The 18403-nt window shown below is 45.8% G+C and overlaps 1 protein-coding gene across 1 annotated transcript in view; it reads left to right on the top strand.

Annotated features, from left to right (window-relative positions):
• The window catches only part of LOC106591943 (netrin receptor DCC), a 384214-nt gene that overhangs the window by 299293 nt on the left and 66518 nt on the right, over positions 1-18403 (top strand). Inside the window, 1 exon segment of the mRNA XM_045703220.1 lies at positions 4168-4200. Within this exon segment, the coding sequence (XP_045559176.1) occupies positions 4168-4200 (33 nt within the window).

Here is an 18403-nt window from a genome sequence, read left to right as displayed (position 1 = left end):
GTAGTGACTGGGTGTATTGATACACCATCCAAAGTGTAATTGATAACTTCACCATGCTCAAAGGCATATTCAATGTCTGCTTTTTATATTTTTACTCATCTACCAATAGGTGCCCTTCTTTGTGAGGCGTTGGAAAACCTCCTTGTTCTTTGTGGTTGAATCTGTGTTTGAAATACACTGTTTGACTGATGGACCTTAAATATAATTGTATGTGTGGGGTAAAGAGATGAGGTAGTCATAAAAAAATCATATTAAACACTATTATTGCATGCAACTTATTGTGTGACTTGTTAAGCAATGTTTTACTCCTGAACTTATTTAGGCTTGACATAACAAATGGGGTTAAATAATTATTGATTCAAGACATTTCAGCTTTTAATTACACTTTGATGTTATGGGGTATTCTGTGTAGGCTAATGACAATAATATCAACATTTTAATCAATTTTAAATTCAGGCTGTAACACAACAAAATGGAGTGTGAATAATTTCGGAAGTTAGATCCAGTCGCGTTAGCACGCTGTTTGTCTTCATCACTGTAGGTCAATGGAAATGTGCTAACGCTACTTCATCACTGTAGGTCAAGGGAAACGAGCTAACGCTGTGCTAATGCTACTTCATCACTGTAGGCTAAGGGAAACGAGCTAATACTGTGCTAATGCTACTTCATCACTGTAGGTCAAGGGAAACGAGCTAACGCTGTGCTAATGCTACTTCATCACTGTAGGATAAGGGAAATGGGCTAATGCTGTGCTAATGCTACTTCATCACTGTAGGTCAAGGGAAACGAGCTAACGTTAAGTAACGTCTCCCCCGCTAATCCAGTCATGCAGAAGAACATTAATTAATGTGCTGTTTAGCATCTGTTGCACACAGTGAACAGTGAACGCGTAGGTCCCAAGTGGATCCTCTGGGGCTAGTTTAACAGCATATATCCTGGTCCAGTGTTCATAAAGCATATCAGAGTGCTGACCTAGGATCAGTTTTGCCTTTTATACATTTATACATATACATTATTATGAATAGACAAGGGGATCTGATCCTGGATCAGCGCTCCTATTTTTTTTTATAACGTTTTAAGAATACAGTCTAGTTAAATACTGCTAATCAAGCTCAGATATCTGATCTATTATCATACTGTCTGTCTGCTTACATGGCAATGAACATTTTACAGTAAATGATAGAGAACCTCTGTTACAAGTTTTCAATATGAATCATTGCTATTATGTCTTACTGTAGTTGAGCTGTCAGAAAATGTATTTTAATTGCTAGTCTGCATTTATACATGTCATTCTCCGCCGGGTTCACTTCTGTGGGTGTTCAGTGCTTTGAGCCTTTTGGATCCTATTGAGGGAACACGGAAATGGAAAAAGAGATTTTAGAGTGTCGATCAAATTTGAATAAAATAAGAGACAACAAAAGAATACTTATTTACACATTATTCATATATATATTTGTGTTACACAAAGTTTAATATTCCATTGAGGTATGTGTGTAAAGCTATTTTGTAGGCAAACTGAATGCGCACAACAGTAAACCGATAATCTCATAGATAACCTCACCTGAATACCATATTCATAATGTATATATATATATATATATGAATAATGTGTAAATAAGTATTCTTTTGTTGTCTCTTATTTTATTCAAATTTGATCGACACTCTAAAATCTCTTTTTCCATTTCCGTGTTCCCTCAATAGGATCCAAAAGGCTCAAAGCACTGAACACCCACAGAAGTGAACCCGGCGGAGAATGACATGTATAAATGCAGACTAGCAATTAAAATACATTTTCTGACAGCTCAACTACAGTAAGACATAATAGCAATGATTCATATTGAAAACTTGTAACAGAGGTTCTCTATCATTTACTGTAAAATGTTCATTGCCATGTAAGCAGACAGACAGTATGATAATAGATCAGATATCTGATCTATTATATATATATATATATATATATATATATATATATAGTTATATACAGTACAGTTACATTACATTTTTAGAAAGAGGAGAGGCGCTGTGAAACAAGATGTTATTTATCTGTTTTTTGAAAGTTAAACCTGCTTTTTTGCCTGAGTAACCTCTGGTGGCAGAGCATTCCACGATGACACGGCTCTATACGTAACTAAGCGACGCATTAAATCTGTTTTTTTTGGGGGGGTTTGGCTACCGTGAAGAAACCAATCTGGTTGTGTTTGTGCTGTATGTTTGTTGGATGCAAATAGACACACAAAATGTTTCGTAGAAAGACTGGAAGACAAAGTAATACATTTCTCCTCAACCTTCGACCGTAAAAGACATTGATGCATGTTGTAGATGTTTTATTCTGGGCGGCAGGTTGTTGGATCGAATCCCCCGAGCTGACAAGGTGAAAATCTGTCGTTCTGCCCCTGAACAAGGCAGTTAACCCACTGTTCCCCAGTAGGCCGCCATTGTAAATAATAATTTGCTCTTAACTGACTTGCCTAGTTAAATAAAGGTAAAAACATTTTTTAAAGGGCAAGGCATGTTGCTCTGTTTTGAGCCAGGTGCAGCTTTGCTAGGTCTTTCTTTGCTGCACTTGACCATATTACCAGTCAGTAATCAAGATGGGGACAAGACCAGAGCCTGAACAACTAGTACAGTGGATCTTTGTGTCAAAATCGCATATATTTTTTAATTTTTAAATTTTTTAACAACAGACAGACCTCTCTCCATCTTCACAACATCTTTGTCAATATGACTTGACTGTGATAACTGACGTCCAATGTTGCTCCTAGGCGTTCAGCTTCTTCGACTTGTTCAATGGTTAGACCCTTTATGCACAACTCCAGTTGAGGTTAAAGTCTAAGAGAATGTTTTGAACCTAATAAAAATGCCTTCGGTTTTTAGATGTATTTAAGACCAGTTTACCGTTAATTACTCATTCTGACAATGACTGTAACTAAGAGTTTCAGTGAGCTCACTGGCTGTAGGTGTTGATGTGTAGAGTGTGCAATCATCAGCATACAAAGTGATTTTAGCGATCTCATAAGACAAGTGGCATATCAAAATAAAGAAGAGTAACGGCCCAAGGGAGCTGCCTTGAGGGACACCCCACTGTACATATCTGATGTTAGAGAAGCTTCCTTTAAAGAATAACCCGTGTTCTACTGGATAATTAACTCTCCAACCATGTGATGGCAGGTGATGTAAAGCCATATCAAATTCATTTTTTTTCAATAACAATTTATGGACAGCGGAGTCAATCACCACCTTCCGGAGACACCTGAAACCCCACCTCTTCAAGGAATACCTGGGATAGGATAAAGTAATCCTTCTAACCCCCCCCCCCTTAAAAGATTTAGATGCACTATTGTAAAGTGGTTGTTCCACTGGATATTATAAGGTGAATGCACCAATTTGTAAGTCGCTCTGGATAAGAGCGTCTGCTAAATGACTTAAATGTAAATGATCAATAATATCAAAGGCTGAAATGTAACAATACAGCTCCAACTATCGTCCTATTGTTCATTCATTTTAACCAATCATCAGTCATCAGAGTCAGAGCAGTACAAGTTGAGTGCCCTTCCCTATATGCATGTTGAAAGCCAGTAGTTGAATTTGTCTCTTTAAAAAAAAAACTGCGTTGTATTTGTTTCAAACACAATTATCTCCGTCAGTTTACTAAGAACAGGCAGTGAACTAATTGGATGGCTGTTAGAGCCAGCAAAGGGTGCTTTACTATACTTAGGAAAGTGGAATTACTTTAGCTTCCTTCCACGCCTGTGTACAAACGTTCCTTTTTGGTTTTAGGTTAAAGACATGGCAAATCGGGGTGGCGGATAGTCTGCTACCATTCTCAATAGTTTTCCATCAATACCAGGTGGCGTATCATTATTGATGGATAGCAAATGTTTTTCCACCTCTTCCCCACAAACTTGACCACATTCTATTTATTAGATCTTCAATACAGAAATATGAGCAGTGAGCATCACACATCCCATCTCTCGGTCTGTCATTTTCTCTCTCTCTCTCTCTCTCTCTCTCTCTCTCTCTCTCTCTCTCTCTCTCTCCACCCCATGGCAATCTTCATCACTAAATTCTTATCTCTCTTTCTTTCTCTCTCTCTCTCTCTCTCTCTCTCTCTCTCTCCCTCTTTCTTTACCCCTCTTTCTCTCTTTTCTCTCTCCCTCTCTCTTTCAGTGGAACATCCAGACAAGATGGCCAACGATCAAGGTAAGAAGCCACACACAAACACAGACCCACACAAACACAGACCCACACAGACTGTCACAAAAATGATTGTGCCATTTGTAACCATTAACCATCTCCATAATTGCACTGCATTCCTATGGGGACAGATAGACTGGAAGTGTTATAATTGCAACTGCATTCTTATGGGGACAGATAGACTAGAAGTGTTTATCCGTACTCCCTCTGACATCATTTCTAGCAGGTGAAGGGTACTAAGGCCTAGTTATCTTCAGGGAGCAGGGAACGAAGGCCAATTAGCTGGCTGTTTTAATAAAGAATTACCACCATGAAAAAAGGAAATTCAAATCTCTTTTTTTTTCTCTCTCTCTCTCTCTCTCTCTCTCTCTCTCTCACCCCTCTCAAATTAAACCATGAAAAAGACGTGCCTTCTCTCACCGATGATAATTCCCCGTTAGAAAATCTCAATTGGAAATGGGTTTCTAATTGAACCCTTGGAGTGGTAAATTGTCTTAGCAGAGAAAGGTGGGTGGGTGGGGGGGGGGGGGGGGGGGGGTTGAGAGGTGTGGAGGCACATTTGCTATTTTTAAAGATAATAGCAGGTGTTGAATGTCAAAGGCCTGCAGTCATTTCATTCCAGTGCATTCCAAATGGTACCCTAAAAAAAAAAATGTTTTGGGGGTCCACTACTTTCCGATCAGAACCCTATGGTCAAAAGTAGTTCACTATATAGGGAATAGGGTGCTATTTTGGAACATTGATTTGATCATTGGAAAAGTGTTGGGTGTGTGTACTAGGCTATTTGATTTAATTTATATATGTTACAGCACTATGGTTTCACTAATACATATGGTAAAATGGAACCAAATGATCTGTCTCTGTCTTCAGTCCTTTTTGAATAGGATAGATGGACTATATGGGCTACAGTATAGGTTGAATGTGACAGTGTGTCTATAACCAGCCTGAGTAGGTCTATAACCAGCCTGAGTAGGTCTATAACCAACCTGAGTAGGTCTATAACCAGCCTGAGTAGGTCTATAACCAGCCTGAGTAGGTCTATAACCAGCCTGAGTAGGTCTATAACCAGCCTGAGGAGGTCTATAACCAGCCTGAGGAGGTCTATAACCAGCCTGAGGAGGTCTATAACCAGCCTGAGTAGGTCTATAACCAGCCTGAGGAGGTCTATAACCAGCCTGAGGAGGTCTATAACCAGCCTGAGCAGGTCTATAACCAGCCTGAGCAGGTCTATAACCAGCCTGAGTAGGTCTATAACCAGCCTGAGTAGGTCTATAACCAGCCTGAGGAGGTCTATAACCAGCCTGAGGAGGTCTATAACCAGCCTGAGTAGGTCTATAACCAGCCTGAGGAGGTCTATAACCAGCCTGAGGAGGTCTATAACCAGCCTGAGGAGGTCTATAACCAGCCTGAGGAGGTCTATAACCAGCCTGAGCAGGTCTATAACCAGCCTGAGCAGGTCTATAACCAGCCTGAGTAGGTCTATAACCAGCCTGAGTAGGTCTATAACCAGCCTGAGGAGGTCTATAACCAGCCTGAGGAGGTCTATAACCAGCCTGAGTAGGTCTATAACCAGCCTGAGGAGGTCTATAACCAGCCTGAGGAGGTCTATAACCAGCCTGAGCAGGTCTATAACCAGCCTGAGCAGGTCTATAACCAGCCTGAGTAGGTCTATAACCAGCCTGAGGAGGTCTATAACCAGCCTGAGGAGGTCTATAACCAGCCTGAGGAGGTCTATAACCAGCCTGAAGAGGTCTATAACCAGCCTGAGGAGGTCTATAACAAGCCTGAGGAGGTCTATAACCAGCCTGAGGAGGTCTATAACCAGCCTGAGTAGGTCTATAACCAGCCTGAGGAGGTCTATAACCAGCCTGAGTGGGTCTATAACTCCATTAGGTCTAATGTGACAGTCTGTCTATAACCAGCCTGAATATGTTTATAACCAGCCTGAGTAGGTCTATAACCAGCTGGAGTAGGTCTATAACCAGCCTGAGAAGGTCTATAACCAGCCTGAGTAGGTCTATAACCAGCCTGAGGAGGTCTATAACCAGCCTGAGGAGGTCTATAACCAGCCTGAGTAGGTCTATAACCAGCCTGAGTAGGTCTATAACCAGCCTGAGCAGGTCTATAACCAGCCTGAGTAGGTCTATAACCAGCCTGAGGAGGTCTATAACCAGCCTGAGTAGGTCTATAACCAACCTGAGGAGGTCTATAACCAGCCTGAGGAGGTCTATAACCAGCCTGAGTGGGTCTATAACTCCATTAGGTCTAATGTGACAGTCTGTCTATAACCAGCCTGAGTATGTTTATAACCAGCTGGAGTAGGTCTATAACCAGCCTGAGGAGGTCTATAACCAGCCTGAGTGGGTCTATAACTCCATTAGGTCTAATGTGACAGTCTGTCTATAACCAGCCTGAGTATGTTTATAACCAGCCTGAGTAGGTCTATAACCAGCTGGAGTAGGTCTATAACCAGCCTGAGAAGGTCTATAACCAGCCTGAGTAGGTCTATAACCAGCCTGAGGAGGTCTATAACCAGCCTGAGGAGGTCTATAACCAGCCTGAGGAGGTCTATAACCAGCCTGAGTAGGTCTATAACCAGCCTGAGCAGGTCTATAACCAGCCTGAGTAGGTCTATAACCAGCCTGAGGAGGTCTATAACCAGCCTGAGGAGGTCTATAACCAGCCTGAGGAGGTCTATAACCAGCCTGAGGAGGTCTATAACCAGCCTGAGTAGGTCTATAACCAGCCTGAGCAGGTCTATAACCAGCCTGAGTAGGTCTATAACCAGCCTGAGGAGGTCTATAACCAACCTGAGTAGGTCTATAACCAGCCTGAGTAGGTCTATAACCAACCTGAGGAGGTCTATAACCAACCTGAGGAGGTCTATAACCAGCCTGAGGAGGTCTATAACCAGCCTGAGTGGGTCTATAACTCCATTAGGTCTAATGTGACAGTCTGTCTATAACCAGCCTGAGTATGTTTATAACCAGCCTGAGTAGGTCTATAACCAGCTGGAGTAGGTCTATAACCAGCCTGAGTAGGTCTATAACCAGCCTGAGGAGGTCTATAACCAGCCTGAGGAGGTCTATAACCAGCCTGAGTAGGTCTATAACCAGCCTGAGTAGGTCTATGACCAGCCTGAGCAGGTCTATAACCAGCCTGAGTAGGTATATAACCAGCCTGAGGAGGTCTATAACCAGCCTGAGTAGGTCTATAACCAACCTGAGGAGGTCTATAACCAACCTGAGTAGGTCTATAACCAACCTGAGGAGGTCTATAACCAACCTGAGTAGGTCTATAACCAGCCTGAGTAGGTCTATAACCAGCCTGAGGAGGTCTATAACCAGCCTGAGGAGGTCTATAACCAGCCTGAGTAGGTCTATAACCAGCCTGAGCAGGTTTATAACCAGCCTGAGCAGGTCTATATCTCCATTCCTATTCTATTCAGAGTTTAGACAAATTAAACCAATTGGAACTTAGCAATTTATCAGGCTGGTTAATGTGATGCACGTCTTTGGAATTTGGAAAAATACACCCACACCTGATTCACCAGCATCTACTCAGCCAATCAGGAGCCGCTACTGCATTACGGCCCCGGGATACTGCGTACCCTTTTTTCTAAACAGTGCATTTTAAATAGCATGCGACGATGCCTCACAGTATGCAGTTTAAGTATGTAGTACGCTAGTATTTGGCCACTTTCTTGTCTTTTTGTTGCTATGAATGTAATGAGAGATCTTCTAAAGAGCCGGTTTTATTTAAGAGGACGAGGAGGAAAAAAACGAATGGTTTATTGTCACATACACGTGATAGGTGTTGTTGTACAGGGTCAGCCATAGTAGTATGATAGGTGTTGTTGTACAGGGTCAGCCATAGTAGTATGATAGGTGTTGTTGTACAGGGTCAGCCATAGTAGTATGATAGGTGTTGTTGTACAGGGTCAGCCATAGTAGTATGATAGGTGTTGTTGTACAGGGTCAGCCATAGTAGTATGATAGGTGTTGTTGTACAGGGTCAGCCATAGTAGTATGATAGGTGTTGTTGTACAGGGTCAGCCATAGTAGTATGATAGGTGTTGTTGTACAGGTATCAGCCATAGTAGGGTGATAGGTGTTGTTGTACAGGTATCAGCCATAGTAGGGTGATAGGTGTTGTTGTACAGGGTCAGCCATAGTAGTATGATAGGTGTTGTTGTACAGGGTCAGCCATAGTAGTATGATAGGTGTTGTTGTACAGGGTCAGCCATAGTAGTATGATAGGTGTTGTTGTACAGGGTCAGCCATAGTAGTATGATAGGTGTTGTTGTACAGGGTCAGCCATAGTAGTATGATAGGTGTTGTTGTCCAGGGTCAGCCATAGTAGTATGATAGGTGTTGTTGTACAGGGTCAGCCATAGTAGTATGATAGGTGTTGTTGTACAGGGTCAGCCATAGTAGTATGATAGGTGTTGTTGTCCAGGGTCAGCCATAGTAGTATGATAGGTGTTGTTGTACAGGGTCAGATGTTGTAATACAGCGCCACTGAAGCAATTCTCTCTCTCACACGTGGACACAGACACACTTGCCTGGTTACCCAGACTCCTTGCTCCGGCTACGCCGCCCCCCCCCTCCCCTGATCTGAGTACCTCCCTGACCCTTCACCCAATGTCAATGTGTTCGGAGCCTTCTGATTGGTCCAGAAACCGATGGGTTGGGCCAGCGCCAGACACACGTGGCTAAGGCGGCGTGGTGTGAAAATTCGTCCTATGGTTATGATACTGTAATTAGTTAAAGACAATCCAATTGCTGATTACTTTGTTTTGTACAAGGCGCCTACAACTTCAATGATGGAAGTCTCAGACTGCAGTCTGTGGTGAACCACTGAGTCGTCAGGCTAGTCTCAGACTGCAGTCTGTGGTGAACCACTGAGTCGTCAGGCTAGTCTCAGACTGCAGTCTGTGGTGAACCACTGAGTCGTCAGGCTAATCTCAGACTGCAGTCTGTGGTGAACCACTGAGTCGTCAGGCTAATCTCAGACTGCAGTCTGTGGTGAACCACTGAGTCGTCAGGCTAGTCTCAGACTGCAGTCTGTGGTGAACCACTGAGTCGTCAGGCTACTCTCAGACTGCAGTCTGTGGTGAACCACTGAGTCGTCAGGCTAGTCTCAGACTGCAGTCTGTGGTGAACCACTGAGTCGTCAGGCTAGTCTCAGACTGCAGTCTGTGGTGAACCACTGAGTCGTCAGGCTAGTCTCAGACTGCAGTCTGTGGTGAACCACTGAGTCGTCAGGCTACTCTCAGACTGCAGTCTGTGGTGAACCACTGAGTCGTCAGGCTAGTCTCAGACTGCAGTCTGTGGTGAACCACTGAGTCGTCAGGCTAGTCTCAGACTGCAGTCTGTGGTGAACCACTGAGTCGTCAGGCTAGTCTCAGACTGCAGTCTGTGGTGAACCACTGAGTCGTCAGGCTAATCTCAGACTGCAGTCTGTGGTGAACCACTGAGTCGTCAGGCTAGTCTCAGACTGCAGTCTGTGGTGAACCACTGAGTCGTCAGGCTAGTCTCAGACTGCAGTCTGTGGTGAACCACTGAGTCGTCAGGCTAGTCTCAGACTGCAGTCTGTGGTGAACCACTGAGTCGTCAGGCTAGTCTCAGACTGCAGTCTGTGGTGAACCACTGAGTCGTCAGGCTAGTCTCAGACTGCAGTCTGTGGTGAACCACTGAGTCGTCAGGCTAGTCTCAGACTGCAGTCTGTGGTGAACCACTGAGTCGTCAGGCTAGTCTCAGACTGCAGTCTGTGGTGAACCACTGAGTCGTCAGGCTAGTCTCAGACTGCAGTCTGTGGTGAACCACTGAGTCGTCAGGCTACTCTCAGACTGCAGTCTGTGGTGAACCACTGAGTCGTCAGGCTAGTCTCAGACTGCAGTCTGTGGTGAACCACTGAGTCGTCAGGCTAGTCTCAGACTGCAGTCTGTGGTGAACCACTGAGTCGTCAGGCTAGTCTCAGACTGCAGTCTGTGGTGAACCACTGAGTCGTCAGGCTACTCTCAGACTGCAGTCTGTGGTGAACCACTGAGTCGTCAGGCTACTCTCAGACTGCAGTCTGTGGTGAACCACTGAGTCGTCAGGCTAGTCTCAGACTGCAGTCTGTGGTGAACCACTGAGTCGTCAGGCTAGTCTCAGACTGCAGTCTGTGGTGAACCACTGAGTCGTCAGGCTACTCTCAGACTGCAGTCTGTGGTGAACCACTGAGTCGTCAGGCTACTCTCAGACTGCAGTCTGTGGTGAACCACTGAGTCGTCAGGCTAGTCTCAGACTGCAGTCTGTGGTGAACCACTGAGTCGTCAGGCTAATCTCAGACTGCAGTCTGTGGTGAACCACTGAGTCGTCAGGCTACTCTCAGACTGCAGTCTGTGGTGAACCACTGAGTCGTCAGGCTACTCTCAGACTGCAGTCTGTGGTGAACCACTGAGTCGTCAGGCTAGTCTCAGACTGCAGTCTGTGGTGAACCACTGAGTCGTCAGGCTAGTCTCAGACTGCAGTCTGTGGTGAACCACTGAGTCGTCAGGCTAGTCTCAGACTGCAGTCTGTGGTGAACCACTGAGTCGTCAGGCTAGTCTCAGACTGCAGTCTGTGGTGAACCACTGAGTCGTCAGGCTACTCTCAGACTGCAGTCTGTGGTGAACCACTGAGTCGTCAGGCTAGTCTCAGACTGCAGTCTGTGGTGAACCACTGAGTCGTCAGGCTAATCTCAGACTGCAGTCTGTGGTGAACCACTGAGTCGTCAGGCTACTCTCAGACTGCAGTCTGTGGTGAACCACTGAGTCGTCAGGCTACTCTCAGACTGCAGTCTGTGGTGAACCACTGAGTCGTCAGGCTAGTCTCAGACTGCAGTCTGTGGTGAACCACTGAGTCGTCAGGCTAGTCTCAGACTGCAGTCTGTGGTGAACCACTGAGTCGTCAGGCTACTCTCAGACTGCAGTCTGTGGTGAACCACTGAGTCGTCAGGCTAGTCTCAGACTGCAGTCTGTGGTGAACCACTGAGTCGTCAGGCTACTCTCAGACTGCAGTCTGTGGTGAACCACTGAGTCGTCAGGCTAGTCTCAGACTGCAGTCTGTGGTGAACCACTGAGTCGTCAGGCTACTCTCAGACTGCAGTCTGTGGTGAACCACTGAGTCGTCAGGCTAGTCTCAGACTGCAGTCTGTGGTGAACCACTGAGTCGTCAGGCTAATCTCAGACTGCAGTCTGTGGTGAACCACTGAGTCGTCAGGCTACTCTCAGACTGCAGTCTGTGGTGAACCACTGAGTCGTCAGGCTAATCTCAGACTGCAGTCTGTGGTGAACCACTGAGTCGTCAGGCTACTCTCAGACTGCAGTCTGTGGTGAACCACTGAGTCGTCAGGCTAGTCTCAGACTGCAGTCTGTGGTGAACCACTGAGTCGTCAGGCTAGTCTCAGACTGCAGTCTGTGGTGAACCACTGAGTCGTCAGGCTACTCTCAGACTGCAGTCTGTGGTGAACCACTGAGTCGTCAGGCTAGTCTCAGACTGCAGTCTGTGGTGAACCACTGAGTCGTCAGGCTAGTCTCAGACTGCAGTCTGTGGTGAACCACTGAGTCGTCAGGCTAGTCTCAGACTGCAGTCTGTGGTGAACCACTGAGTCGTCAGGCTACTCTCAGACTGCAGTCTGTGGTGAACCACTGAGTCGTCAGGCTACTCTCAGACTGCAGTCTGTGGTGAACCACTGAGTCGTCAGGCTAGTCTCAGACTGCAGTCTGTGGTGAACCACTGAGTCGTCAGGCTAATCTCAGACTGCAGTCTGTGGTGAACCACTGAGTCGTCAGGCTACTCTCAGACTGCAGTCTGTGGTGAACCACTGAGTCGTCAGGCTACTCTCAGACTGCAGTCTGTGGTGAACCACTGAGTCGTCAGGCTAGTCTCAGACTGCAGTCTGTGGTGAACCACTGAGTCGTCAGGCTAGTCTCAGACTGCAGTCTGTGGTGAACCACTGAGTCGTCAGGCTAGTCTCAGACTGCAGTCTGTGGTGAACCACTGAGTCGTCAGGCTAGTCTCAGACTGCAGTCTGTGGTGAACCACTGAGTCGTCAGGCTACTCTCAGACTGCAGTCTGTGGTGAACCACTGAGTCGTCAGGCTAGTCTCAGACTGCAGTCTGTGGTGAACCACTGAGTCGTCAGGCTAATCTCAGACTGCAGTCTGTGGTGAACCACTGAGTCGTCAGGCTACTCTCAGACTGCAGTCTGTGGTGAACCACTGAGTCGTCAGGCTACTCTCAGACTGCAGTCTGTGGTGAACCACTGAGTCGTCAGGCTAGTCTCAGACTGCAGTCTGTGGTGAACCACTGAGTCGTCAGGCTAGTCTCAGACTGCAGTCTGTGGTGAACCACTGAGTCGTCAGGCTACTCTCAGACTGCAGTCTGTGGTGAACCACTGAGTCGTCAGGCTAGTCTCAGACTGCAGTCTGTGGTGAACCACTGAGTCGTCAGGCTACTCTCAGACTGCAGTCTGTGGTGAACCACTGAGTCGTCAGGCTAGTCTCAGACTGCAGTCTGTGGTGAACCACTGAGTCGTCAGGCTACTCTCAGACTGCAGTCTGTGGTGAACCACTGAGTCGTCAGGCTAGTCTCAGACTGCAGTCTGTGGTGAACCACTGAGTCGTCAGGCTAAGCTCAGACTGCAGTCTGTGGTGAACCACTGAGTCGTCAGGCTACTCTCAGACTGCAGTCTGTGGTGAACCACTGAGTCGTCAGGCTAATCTCAGACTGCAGTCTGTGGTGAACCACTGAGTCGTCAGGCTACTCTCAGACTGCAGTCTGTGGTGAACCACTGAGTCGTCAGGCTACTCTCAGACTGCAGTCTGTGGTGAACCACTGAGTCGTCAGGCTACTCTCAGACTGCAGTCTGTGGTGAACCACTGAGTCGTCAGGCTAGTCTCAGACTGCAGTCTGTGGTGAACCACTGAGTCGTCAGGCTACTCTCAGACTGCAGTCTGTGGTGAACCACTGAGTCGTCAGGCTACTCTCAGACTGCAGTCTGTGGTGAACCACTGAGTCGTCAGGCTAGTCTCAGACTGCAGTCTGTGGTGAACCACTGAGTCGTCAGGCTACTCTCAGACTGCAGTCTGTGGTGAACCACTGAGTCGTCAGGCTACTCTCAGACTGCAGTCTGTGGTGAACCACTGAGTCGTCAGGCTAGTCTCAGACTGCAGTCTGTGGTGAACCACTGAGTCGTCAGGCTACTCTCAGACTGCAGTCTGTGGTGAACCACTGAGTCGTCAGGCTACTCTCAGACTGCAGTCTGTGGTGAACCACTGAGTCGTCAGGCTAGTCTCAGACTGCAGTCTGTGGTGAACCACTGAGTCGTCAGGCTACTCTCAGACTGCAGTCTGTGGTGAACCACTGAGTCGTCAGGCTACTCTCAGACTGCAGTCTGTGGTGAACCACTGAGTCGTCAGGCTACTCTCAGACTGCAGTCTGTGGTGAACCACTGAGTCGTCAGGCTACTCTCAGACTGCAGTCTGTGGTGAACCACTGAGTCGTCAGGCTACTCTCAGACTGAAGTCTGTGGTGAACCACTGAGTCGTCAGGCTACTCTCAGACTGAAGTCTGTGGTGAACCACTGAGTCGTCAGGCTACTCTCACACAGCTTTTAATTGACGTTTTGTGCAAACAATTATTTTGAGAGAGAATTTTTTTTTTTTTTAAATGTGTTTTTAGTCACCATATGAAATAGTCTTATTAAAGTGTATGATTATTTAGGCACATCTAATTTTTAAAAAGTACTCTAAGCTAGACGTTATTAAATAAACCATCTGTTTTTACAGATAAAGGTTCATCCGTGAAGACAGAGACTATTTCACATGTAATGGCACCCTATTCCCTATATAGTACCCTACATTGACCAGGGCCCTATGGCACCCTATTCCCTATATAGCACCCTACATTGACCAGGGCCCTATGGCACCCTATTCCCTACATAGTACCCTACATTGACCAGGGCCCTATGGCACCCTATTCCCTACATAGTACCCTACATTGACCAGGGCCCTATGGCACCCTATTCCCTATATAGTACCCTACATTGACCAGGGCCCTATGGCACCCTATTCCCTATATAGTACCCTACATTGACCAGGGCCCTATGGCACCCTATTCCCTATATAGTACCCTACATTGACCAGGGCCATATAGCACCCTATTCTCTATATAGTACCCTACATTGACTCAGGGTGCTGATACCTCTTCAGTCTATTTCATTCAGAATGAGGACATTATGTTGGTTTATATAATGGATTCTGTACCAGCTCTGAATGTAAACAAACAATCTGTCTCAATAGAGACCTTGACATACAGTAGTTAACCATGGTCAATGCACTCAGGTGTTGTACTTCATTCACTGTGGCCCGGGGCCTCTCAATTTACCCTTGACAAAGGACAGCGTTTAACGCTGTGAAGTCCCAAACACATGAAAATACAGAGATAAATAAATATCAGATATTGGGAGTGGAGCAAAATGTGGGCCGGGACTCAGGGGGCTAAATTAGTTTCTTGACTTGAGTGAAAGCCCTTGTAGGTCTTGGCCTTAACACACACACACACACACACACACACACACACACACACACACACACACACACACACACACACACACACACACACACACTCATAGCATATAAATCTTGTGAAACGGCACCAGGGGAGGTAGTGGTTGAAGCCCAGGCTGGAGATTGATGGTTGGGGCCGTTTCTCTGGCTCCTCCTCTGGACCCTCCTGATCCATCTGGCCCCCCTCTGCCAACCCCGGCCCCCTGCCCCTCCCTGGACCCTTCTAGTCTCTCTGGCCCACCCTGGTCTCTCTGGCCCCCCATGACCCCTCCTTGCTCCCCTTGGCCCCCCACTTGCCCCTCCTAGCCCCTCTGGAACCCCCTGGCCCTTCTGGCACCTCCTCCCCCCCCTCCCCTGTACCCTCCTGCTAGCCCCTCCTGACCCCTCTGGGTCCTCCTGGCGCCTCTGCCCCCCCCCTGATAGGTTGGAGGACGTCCTCCGGAAGTTGTCATAATTACTGTGTAAGTCTATGGAAGTGGGTGAGAACCATGAGCCTCATAGGTTTAGATAGATAGATATGGTTTCTGGGTGAAGCGAGGCAGACACACCGGATAGATATGGATTGATAGGTCTCGCCCGCTCCCCGGTTTCTAGTTTGGGTTCTAACAAAATGTGTTCTCCTTTCCCGTGGTCACCCTTACGCAGCCAATTTATCATGTAGCTCTCTCTTACTTCTACAGTCACCACAGGTTCATGGTAAGGGTAAGAGAAGACCTAGCAATCCTTCCTGCAGATCCTGTGTGTGTCTCTCTCCTCTCTACTCTCTACTTTCTCCTCTCTTCTCTCTCCTCTCTCCTCTCTCCTCTATCTGTCTCTCTTTTTCTCTGGCTCTCTCTTTCTGTCTGTCTCTCTCTGTCTCTTGTGTCTCTGTCTGTCTGTCTGTCTGTCTGTCTGTCTGTCTGTCTGTCTGTCTGTCTGTCTGTCTGTCTGTCTGTCTGTCTGTCTGTCTGTCTGTCTGTCTGTCTGTCTGTCTGTCTGTCTGTCTGTCTGTCTGTCTGTCTGTCTGTCTGTCTGTCTGTCTGTCTGTCTGTCTGTCTGTCCATAGCTGTGGGCTATGGTTCATAGCACAGACAGGCTCAGTGGCGACAGAAATGGACCGATTGGGGGAAAGGACGTTCATAGATCGGTGAGATAATGAATGACTTTGAATGTGTTCTAGAGTGTAATTTGGTGTCCCTGTTCTAGAGTGTGTTTAGAGTCCCTGTTCTAGAGTGTGATTTGGTGTCCCTGTTCTAGAGTGTGTTTTAGGGTCCCTGTTCTAGAGTGTGATTTGGTGTCCCTGTTCTAGAGTGTGATTTAGGGTCCCTGTTCTAGAGTGTGATTTGGTGTCCCTGTTCTAGAGTGTGATTTGGTGTCCCTGTTCTAGAATGTGATTTAGGGTCCCTGTTCTAGAGTGTGATTTAGGGTCCCTGTTCTACAGTGTGTTTAGGGTCCCTGTTCTAGAGTGTGATTTAGGGTCCCTGTTCTATAGCTTGATTTGGTGTCCCTGTTCTACAGTGTGTTTAGGGTCCCTGTTCTAGAGTGTGATTTGGTGTCCCTGTTCTAGAGTGTGATTTGGTGTCCCTGTTCTAGAGTGTGATTTAGGGTCCCTGTTCTAGAGTGTGATTTAGGGTCCCTGTTCTAGAGTGTGATTTAGGGTCCCTGTTCTAGAGTGTGATTTAGGGTCCCTGTTCTAGAGTGTGATTTAGGGTCCCTGTTCTAGAGTGTGTTTTAGGGTCCCTGTTCTATAGTGTGATTTGGTGTCCCTGTTCTAGAGTGTGATTTAGGGTCCCTGTTCTAGAGTGCGATTTAGTGTCCCTGTTCTATAGTGTGATTTGGTGTCCCTGTTCTAGAGTGTGATTTAGAGTCCCTGTTCTATAGTGTGATTTAGAGTCCCTGTTCTAGAGTGTGTTTTAGGGTCCCTGTTCTAGAGTGTGATTTAGGGTCCCTGTTCTATAGTGTGATTTAGAGTCCCTGTTCTAGAGTGTGATTTAGGGTCCCTGTTCTATAGTGTGATTTAGAGTCCCTGTTCTAGAGTGTGATTTAGGGTCCCTGTTCTAGAGTGTGTTTTAGGGTCCCTGTTCTAGAGTGTGATTTGGTGTCCCTGTTCTAGAGTGTGATTTGGTGTCCCTGTTCTAGAGTGTGTTTTAGGGTCCCTGTTCTAGAGTGTGATTTAGGGTCCCTGTTCTATAGTGTGATTTGGTGTCCCTGTTCTAGAGTGTGATTTGGTGTCCCTGTTCTAGAGTGTGATTTGGTGTCCCTGTTCTATAGTGTGATTTAGAGTCCCTGTTCTAGAGTGTGATTTAGGGTCCCTGTTCTATAGTGTGATTTAGAGTCCCTGTTCTAGAGTGTGTTTTAGGGTCCCTGTTCTATAGTGTGATTTGGTGTCCCTGTTCTAGAGTGTGATTTAGAGTCCCTGTTCTAGAGTGTTATTTGGGGTCCCTGTTCTAGAGTGTGTTTTAGGGTCCCTGTTCTATAGTGTGATTTAGGGTCCCTGTTCTAGAGTGTGATTTAGGGTCCCTGTTCTAGAGTGTGTTTTAGGGTCCCTGTTCTATAGCTTGATTCGGTGTCCCTGTTCTAGAGTGTGTTTTAGGGTCCCTGTTCTGGAGTGTGATTTAGGGTCCCTGTTCTAGAGTGTGATTTAGGGTCCCTGTTCTAGAGTGTTATTTGGGGTCCCTGTTCTAGAGTGTGTTTTAGGGTCCCTGTTCTATAGTGTGATTTGGTGTCCCTGTTCTAGAGTGTGATTTGGTGTCCCTGTTCTAGAGTGTGATTTAGAGTCCCTGTTCTAGAGTGTGATTTAGGGTCCCTTTTATAGAGTATACTATAGTATTGGTCTGTAACATAGTATACTATAGTATAGTATAGTGGTATGTAGCATAATATACTATATTATAGTGGTCTGTGCCATAGTATACTATAGTATAGTATAGTGGTCTGTACCATAGTATACTATAGTATAGTGGTGTGTAGCATAGTATACTATAGTATAGTATAGTGGTCTGTACCATAGTATACTATACTATAGTATAGTGGTGTGTAGCATAGTATACTATAGTATACCATAGTATAGTATAGTGGTCTGTGGCACAGTATACTATAGTATAGTATAGCGGCATGTAGTATGGTATACTATAGTGTAGTATAGTGGTATGTAGCATAGTATACTATAGTATAGTGGCCTGTGCCATAGTATACTATAGTATAGGTCTGTAACATAGTATACTATAGTATAGTATAGTGGTATGTAGCATAATATACTATAGTATAGTGGCCTGTGCCATAGTATACTATAGTATAGTGGTCTGTATTATAGTATTCTATAGTATAGTATAGTGGTCTGTAACATAGTATAGTATGGTGGTCTGTAGCATAGTATACTATAGTATAGTGGCCTGTGCCATAGTATACTATAGTATAGTGGTCTGTAGCATAGTAAACTATAGTATAGTGGTCTGTATTATAGTATTCTATAGTATAGTATAGTATAGTGTAGTATAGTATAGTATAGCATAGTGGTCTGTAACATAGTATAGTATGGTGGTCTGTAGAATAGTATACTATAGTATAGTGGTATGTAGTGTAGTATACTATAGTATAGTGGTATGTAGTGTACATTTGATGTCTGAAGTTTACA

Source organism: Salmo salar, chromosome ssa01 (assembly GCF_905237065.1).
Source record: "Salmo salar chromosome ssa01, Ssal_v3.1, whole genome shotgun sequence".
Classification (NCBI taxonomy): Eukaryota; Metazoa; Chordata; class Actinopteri; order Salmoniformes; family Salmonidae; genus Salmo; species Salmo salar.
The sequence above is the reverse complement of the archived record's forward strand: the minus strand, read 5'-3'. Positions and strand labels throughout refer to the sequence as shown.